Source organism: Oncorhynchus tshawytscha, unplaced genomic scaffold (genome assembly GCF_018296145.1).
Source record: "Oncorhynchus tshawytscha isolate Ot180627B unplaced genomic scaffold, Otsh_v2.0 Un_contig_4808_pilon_pilon, whole genome shotgun sequence".
NCBI lineage: Eukaryota > Metazoa > Chordata > Actinopteri > Salmoniformes > Salmonidae > Oncorhynchus > Oncorhynchus tshawytscha.
The window spans coordinates 1361-10000 of NW_024608282.1; the positions used below are offsets into that span (position 1 = coordinate 1361).

At 49.8% G+C, this 8640-nt stretch overlaps 1 protein-coding gene across 1 annotated transcript in view; it reads left to right on the forward strand.

Moving 5' to 3' along the window:
• Positions 1 to 7761: 7761 nt before the first annotated feature.
• Positions 7762 to 8640, forward strand: part of LOC121843423 (synaptotagmin-17-like) — a gene marked incomplete at both ends in the record, with an annotated part of 44235 nt that continues 43356 nt past the window's right edge. Inside the window, 1 exon segment of the mRNA XM_042313002.1 lies at positions 7762 to 7798. Within this exon segment, the coding sequence (XP_042168936.1) occupies positions 7762 to 7798 (37 nt within the window).

Below are 8640 nucleotides of genomic sequence, written 5' to 3' on the forward strand. Positions count from 1 at the left end.
CCTGGTCTAAAGTAGTGTACTACCCTATGGCCCCTGGTCTATAGCAGTGTACTACCCTATGGCCCCTGGTCTATAGTAGTGTACTACCCTATGGCCCCTGGTCTATAGTAGTGCACTACCCTATGGCCCCTGGTCTAAAGTAGTGTACTACCCTATGGCCCCTGGTCTATAGTAGTGTACTACCCTATGGCACCCTGGTCTATAGTAGTGCACTACCCTTTGGCCCCCTGGTCTATAGTAGTGCACTACCCTATGGCCCCTTGGTCTAAAGTAGTGTACTACCCTATGGCCCCTGGTCTATAGTAGTGTACTACCCTATGGCCCCTGGTCTAAAGTAGTGCACTACCCTATGGCCCCTGGTCTAAAGTAGTGCACTACCCTATGGCCCCTGGTTTATAGTAGTGCACTACCCTTTGGCCCCCTGGTCTATATTAGTGCACTACCCTATGGCCCCCTGGTCTAAAGTAGTGTACTACCCTATGGCCCCTGGTCTAAAGTAGTGTACTACCCTATGGCCCCCTGGTCTATAGTAGTGTACTACCCTATGGCCCCTGGTCTAAAGTAGTGCACTACCCTATGGCCCCCTGGTCTAAAGTAGTGTACTACCCTATGGCCCCCTGATCTATAGTAGTGTACTACCCCTGGTCCTGAAGTAGTGTGCTACCCTGTGGCCCCCTGGTCTATAGTAGTGGACTACCCTATGGCCCCTGGTCTAAAGTAGTGTACTACCCTACTGGCCCTGGTCTATAGCAGTGTACTACCCTATGGCCCCTGGTCTATAGTAGTGTACTACCCTATGGCCCTGGTCTGTAGTGGTGCACTGCCTATGACCCCTGATTAAAGTAGTGTACCCTATGGCCCCTGGTCTATAGTGAGTGTACTACCCTATGGCACCTGGTCTATAGTAGTGCACTACCCTTTGGCCCCTGGTCTATAGTAGTGCACTACCCTATGGCCCTTGGTCTAAAGTAGTGTACTGCCCTATGGCCCCTGGTCTGTAGTAGTGTACTGCCCCCTGCTGGCCCCTGGTCTAAAGTAGTGCACTACCCTATGGCCCCCTGGTCTAAAGTAGTGCACTACCCTATAGCCCTGGTTTATAGTAGTGCACTACCCTTCAGCCCCTGGTCTATATTAGTGCACTACCCTATGGCCCCTGGCAAAAGGCTGGTGTACTGCCAGGAATATGGCCCCTGGTCTAAAGTAGTACTACCCTATGGCCCCTGGTCTAAAGTAGTGTACCCTATGGCCCCTGGTCTATAGTGAACCCTAGGGCCCCTGATCTATAGTAGTGTACTACCCTACTGCCCCTGATCTATAGAATAGTGTACTACCCTGGATCTATAGTAGTGTACTACCATAGGGAATAGGCCCCCTGGTCTATAGTAGTGTACTACCCTATGGCCCCCTGGTCTATAGTGAGTGTACTACCCTATGGCCCCTGGTCTATAGTAGTGGACTACCCTATGGCCCCCTGGTCTAAAGTAGTGTACTACCCTATGGCCCCTGGTCTATGACAGTGTACTACCCTATGGCCCCTGGTCTATAGTAGTCTATAGTAGTGTACTACCCTATGGCCCCTGATCTATATTAATTAATACCCTATGGCCCCTGGTCTATATTGGTGTACTACCCTACTGGCCCCTGGTCTATAGTAGTGTACTACCCTATGGCCCTGGTCTATAGTGTTAGTGTACTACCCTATGGCCCTGGTCATATAGTAGTGTGCTACCCTATGGCCCCTGGTCTATAGTAGTGTACTACCCTATGGCCCTGATCTATAGTAGTGTGCTACCCTGTGGCCCCTGATCTATAGTAGTGTACTGCTATTTCTGTCTATAGTAGTGTACTACCCTATGGCCCCTGGTCTACCCTATGGCCCCTGGTCTATAGTAGTGGACTACCCTATGGCCCCCTGGTCTAAAGTAGTGTACTACCCTATGGCCCCTGGTCTATAGTAGTGTGACTGATTATAGTGGTGTACTGCCCTATGGCCCCCTGGTCTATGGTAGTGTACTACCCTATGGCCCTGGTCTATAGTAGTGGACTACCCTATGGCCCCCTGGTCACAAAGTAGTGTACTACATAGGGAACAGGGTGCTGGTTGGGACACAGTCGGCGTTGACAGGAACATCCACTGTGAAGAACATCAGACATCTTCCTGTATTACTGTCTGACTGTCTCTGTGATCTGATCTGTTTCCTAGAAGAACATGTTGATTAGATGACATGGTCTAAACTTTATATATTTTAATGAGTTGCTGTCAGCTTGGTAAAGGTCAAGTTGTTTTTTGTGTGTGTGTGTGTGCGTGTGTGGGTGTGTGTGTGTGTGCGTGTGTGTGTGTGTGTGTGTGTATGTCCATGTGTGTGTGTGTGTGTGTGTGTGTGTGTGTGTGTGTGTGTGTGTGTGTGTTTGTGTGTGTGTGTGTGTGTGTGTGTGTGTGTGTGTGTGTGTGTGTGTGTGTGTGTGTGTGTGTGTGTGTGTGTGTGTGTGTGTGTGTGTGTGTGTGTGTGTGTATGTCCATGTGTGTGTGTGTGTGTGTGTGTGTGTGTGTGTGTGTGTGTGTTTTGTGTGTGTGTGTGTGTGTGTGTGTGTGTGTGTGTGTGTGTGTGTGTGTGTGTGTGTGTGTGTGTGTGTGTGTGTGTGTGTGTGTGTGTGTGTGTGTATGTGTGTGTGTGTGTGTGTGTGTATGTGTGTGTGTGTGTGTGTGTATGTCCATGTGTGTGTGTGTGTGTGTGTGTGTGTGTGTGTGTGTGTGTGTGTGTGTGTGTGTGTGTGTGTGTGTGTGTTTGTGTATGTGTCCGTGTGAACCCAAGAGGTTGTGTTGCCGGGTTACTTCAAACGGCAATCATTTACAAAATAATACATATGTATATTTATAAAAATTCTCGATAACATAACTTCAACGAAATAAAATTCCTTGAAGCCAATCTGTCTATTCCATAAGACTTACACATCCTTCATCACAACGTGTAATAATAGACTAACACATCCTTCATCACAACGTGTAATAATAGACTAACACATCCTTCATCACAACGTGTAATAATAGACTAACACATCCTTCATCACACATCCTTCATCACAACGTGTAATAATAGACTAACACATCCTTCATCACACATCCTTCATCACAACGTGTAATACTAGACTAACACATCCTTCATCACAACGTGTAATAATAGACTATCACATCCTTCATCACACATCCTTCATCACAACGTGTAATAATAGACTAACACATCCTTCATCTGGCGTGTAATAATAGACTAACACATCCTTCATCACAACGTGTAATAATAGACTAACACATCCTTCATCACACATCCTTCATCACAACGTGTAATACTAGACTAACACATCCTTCATCACAACGTGTAATAATAGACTATCACATCCTTCATCACACATCCTTCATCACAACGTGTAATAATAGACTAACACATCCTTCATCACAACGTGTAATAATAGACTAACACATCCTTCATCACAACGTGTAATACTAGACTTACACATCCTTCATCACAACGTGTAATAATAGAATAACACATCCTTCATCACAACGTGTAATAATAGACTAACACATCCTTCATCACACATCCTTCATCACAACGTGTAATACTAGACTTACACATCCTTCATCACAACGTGTAATAATAGACTAACACATCCTTCATCACAACGTGTAATAATAGACTAACACATCCTTCATCACAACGTGTAATAATAGACTAACACATCCTTCATCACACATCCTTCATCACAACGTATAATACTAGACTAACACATCCTTCATCACACATCCTTCATCACAACGTGTAATAATAGACTAACACATCCTTCATCACAACGTGTAATAATAAACTAACACATCCTTCATCACACATCCTTCATCACAACGTGTAATAATAGACTAACAGACATTAACATTAAATAACTACATTAAACAGGTAGGCTACCCAACATTAAATAACTACATTTAACAGGTAGGCTACCCAACATTAAATAACTACATTTAACAGGTGGGCTACCCAACATTATATAACTACATTTAACAGTGTCACGCCCTGGTCAAAGTATTTTGTGTTTATCTTTATGTATTTGGTCAGGCCAGGGTGTGGCATGGGGTTTTTGTAATTGTGGTGTGTTTGTCTTGGGGTTTTGGTGGTGGTATTGGGATTGTAGCTTAGTGGGTTGTTGTCCTATGTGTACTCTTTGTTAGTTTGCACCAGATAGGCTGTTTCGGTTTCGTTTATTGTTTTTTGTAAGTTCGTGTTTCTTTGTTATATTAAACATGGATCGCAATCGACACGCTGCAGTTTGGTCCGACTCTCCTTCATCACCACTATATGAAAACCGTTACAGAATCACCCACCACCAACGGACCAAGCGGCGTGTCAACAGGCAGGAGCAGCCGAAAAGGAGATGCTCAACAAGGATTTCTGGTCATGGGAGGAGATCTTCGACGGGAGAGGACCCTGGGCTAAACCAGGGGAGTGTAGCCGCCCAAAGGAGCAACAGGAGAAGAGGCAACAGAGGCAGCAGCAGCAGGAGCAGCAGCAGCTACAGTGGGAGAGGCTGCACCACCTGGAGAAATGGACATGGGAGGAGGAATTGGACGGTAAAGGACCCTGGAATGAGCCTGAGATTATTGTCGCCCCAAAGCCGAGCTGGAGGCAGCAAAAGCAGAGAGGCGGCATTATGAGGAGCTAGCACGGCAGAGCGGATGGAAGCCCGAGAGTCAGCCCCAAAAATTTCTTGGGGGCTCACAGGGAGTATGGCTATGCCAGGTAGGAGACCTGCGCAAACTCCCTGTGCTTACCGGGGGCTGGAGAGACCGGGCAGGCACCGTGTTATGCTGTGGAGCGCACGGTGTCTCCAGTGCGGGTGCACAGCCCGGTTCGGTATATTCCAGCTCCTCGTATCGGCCGGGCTAGAGTGGGCATCGAGCCAGGTAAGGTTGGGCAGGCTCGGTGCTCAAGAGCTCCAGTGCGCCTGCAAGGTCCGGTCTATCCAGTACCACCTCCACACCCCAGCCCTCCGGTAGCAGCTCCCCGCACCAGGCTTCCTGTGCGTGTCCTCGATCCAGTACCACCAGTTCCAGCACCACGCACCAGGCCTTCAGTGTGCCTCGCCTGTTCAGCGCAGCCAGCGCTTTTCTCCTCTCCTGCGCTGCTGGAGTCTCCCGCCTGTTTAGCGCAGCCAGAGCCTTTCTCCTCTACAGCGTTGCCGGAGCCTCCCGCCTGTTTAGCGCAGCCAGAGCCTTTCTCCTCTACAGCGCTGCCGGAGTCTCCCGCCTGTTCAGCGCAGCCAGAGCCTTCCTCCTCTACAGCGCTGCCGGAGTCTCCCGCCTGTTCAGCGCAGCCAGAGCCTTTCTCCTCTACAGCGCTGCCGGAGCCTCCCGCCTGTTTAGCGCAGCCAGAGCCTTTCTCCTCTCCTGCGCTGCCGGAGTCTCCCGCCTATCTAGCGCTGTTAGAGCTTTCCTCATCTCCAGCGCTGCCGGAGTCTCCCGCCTGTTCAGCGCAGCCAGAGCTGCCAGTCTGCATGAAGCAGCCAGAGCTGTCAGTCTGCATGGAGCAGTCAGAGCTGTCAGTCTGCATGGAGCAGCCAGAGCTGTCAGTCTACATGAAGCAGCCCGAGCTGCCAGTCTGCATGAAGCAGCCAGTCTACATGGAGCAGCCAGAGCTGTCAGTCCGCATGGAGCAGCCAGAGCTGTCAGTCTACATGGAGCAGCCCAAGCTGCCAGTCTACATGGAGCAGCCAGAGCTGTCAGTCTGCATGAAGCAGCCAGAGCTGTCAGTCTGCATAGAGCAGCCAGTCTGCATGGAGCTGCCAGTCTGCATGGAGCTGCCAGTCTGCATGGAGCTGCCAGTCTGCATGGAGCTGCCAGTCTGCAAGGAGCTGCCAGTCTGCACGGAGCTGTCAGTCTGCACGGAGCTGTCAGTCTGCACGGAGCTGTCAGTCTGTAAGGAGCTGCCAGTCTGCAAGGAGCTGCCAGTCAGCACGGAGCCGCCAGAGCGGTCAGTCTGTAAGAAGCCGCCAGAGCTGTCAGCCAATATGGAGCAGCTAGTGCCGCCAGTCTGCCCAGCGCCACCAGTGCCCCCAGTCTGCACAGCGTCGCCAGTCTGCCCAGCGTCGCCAGTCTGCCCAGCATCGTCAGTCTGCCCAGCGCCACCAGTCTGCCCAGCACCGCCAGTCTGCCCAGCACCGCCAGTCTCAGTCTGCCCAGCGCCAGTCTGCCCAGCGTCGTCAGTCTGCCCAGCACCGCCAGTCTGCCCAGTCAGTCTGCCCAGCACCGCCAGTCTGCCCAGCGCCGCCAGTCTGCCCAGCCGCCAGTCTGCCCAGCTCCGCCAGTCTGCCCAGCTCCGCCAGTCTGCCCAGCGCCGCCAGTCTGCCCAGCGCCGCCAGTCTGCCCAGCGCCGCCAGTCTGCCCAGCGCCGCCAGTCTGCCCAGCGCCGCCAGATCTGCCAGTCAGCCAGACTCTTCCAGATCTGCCAGTCAGCCAGACTCTTCCAGATCTGCCAGTCAGCCAGACTCTTCCAGATCTGCCAGTCAGCCAGACTCTTCCAGATCTGTCAGTCAACCTGACTCTTCCAGATCTGTCAGTCAACCTGACTCTTCCAGATCTGTCAGTCAACCTGACTCTTCCAGATCTGTCAGTCAACCTGACTCTTCCAGATCTGTCAGTCAACCTGACTCTTCCAGATCTGTCAGTCAACCAGACTCTTCCAGATCTGCCAGTCAACCAGACTCTTCCAGATCTGCCAGTCAGCCAGGATCTGCCAGTCAGCCAGGATCTGCCAGTCAGCCAGGATCTGCTGAAACCACCAGCCAGCCAGGAGCTGGTAGATCTATCGACCTGCCTGAGCTTCCTCTCACTCCTGAGCTTCCTCTCACTCCTGAGCTTCCTCTCACTCCTGAGCTTCCTCTCACTCCTGAGCTTCCTCTCACTCCTGAGCTTCCTCTCACTCCCTGAGCTTCCTCTCACTCCCGAGCTTCCTCTCACTCCCGAGCTTCCTCTCACTCCCGAGCTTCCTCTCACTCCCGAGCTTCCTCTCACTCCCGAGCTTCCTCTCACTCCCGAGCTTCCCCTTAGTCCCGAGCTGCCCCTTAGTCCCGAGCTGCCTCGGTCCCGAGCTGTCCTTCAGTCCCGATCTGCTCCTCAGTCCAGTGGGGTTCTGGGTGAGGACTACTAGGCCATGGTCGGCGGCGAGGGTGGACTATCCAGGGACGAAGGGAGAGGGGACTAAGACATTAAAGGAGTGGGGTCCACGTCCCGCGCCGGAGCCGCCACCATGGACAGACGCCCACCCGGACCCTCCCTATTGTTTTGAGGTGCGTTCGGGAGTCCGCACCTTAGGGGGGTTCTGTCACGCCCTGGTCAAAGTATTTTGTGTTTATCTTTATGTATTTGGTCAGGCCAGGGTGTGGCATGGGGTTTTTGTAATTGTGGTGTGTTTGTCTTGGGGTTTTGGTGGTGGTATTGGGATTGTAGCTTAGTGGGTTGTCTAGCAAAGTCTATGGCTGTCTGGAGTGGTTCTCAATCAGAGGCAGGTGCTTATCGTTGTCTCTGATTGGGAACCATATTTAGGCAGCCATATTCTTTGAGTTTGTCGTGGGTGATTGTCCTTAGTGTCCTATGTGTACTCTTTGTTAGTTTGCACCAGATAGGCTGTTTCGGTTTCGTTTATTGTTTTTTGTAAGTTCGTGTTTCTTTGTTATATTAAACATGGATCGCAATCGACACGCTGCAGTTTGGTCCGACTCTCCATCACCACTATATGAAAACCGTTACAAACAGGTAGGCTACCCAACATTAAATACATTTAACAGGTAGGATACCCAACATTATATAACTACATTTAACAGGTAGGCTACCCAACATTAAATACATTTAACAGGTAGGATACCCAACATTAATTACATTTAACAGGTAGGATACCCAACATTAATTACATTTAACAGGTAGGCTACCCAACATTATATAACTACATTTAACAGGTAGGCTACCCAACATTATATAACTACATTTAACAGGTAGGCTACCCAACATTAAATACATTTAACAGGTAGGATACCCAACATTAATTACATTTAACAGGTAGGCTACCCAACATTAAATAACTACATTTAACAGGTGGGCTACCCAATATTAAATACATTTAACAGGTAGGCTACCTAACATTACACCGATGAGGAGCTCCAAGGATTGAACAGGCTCCCGAGTGGCGCAGCGGTCTTAAGCACTGTGTCTCAGTGCTTGAGGTGTCACTACAGACACCCTGGTTCGATTCCAGGCTGTATCACAACTGGTTGTTATTGTGAGTCCCGTAGGGTGGCGTACAATTGGCCCAGCATCGTCTGGGTTTGGCTGGTGTAGGCCGTCATTGTAAATAATATTTTTTTCTTAATTAACCAACTTGCACAGTGGAAACCTAAGGATCCGCCATTTTATTTATATTTTTTGCCTAAAATGACATACCCAAATCTAACTTCTGTAGCTCAGGACCTGAAGCAAGGATATGCATATTATTGGTACCATTTGAAAGGAAACACTTTGAAGTTTGTGAAAATGTTAAAGGAATGTGGGAGAATATAACACAATAGATCTGGTAAAAGATAATACAAAGAAAAAACCAACCA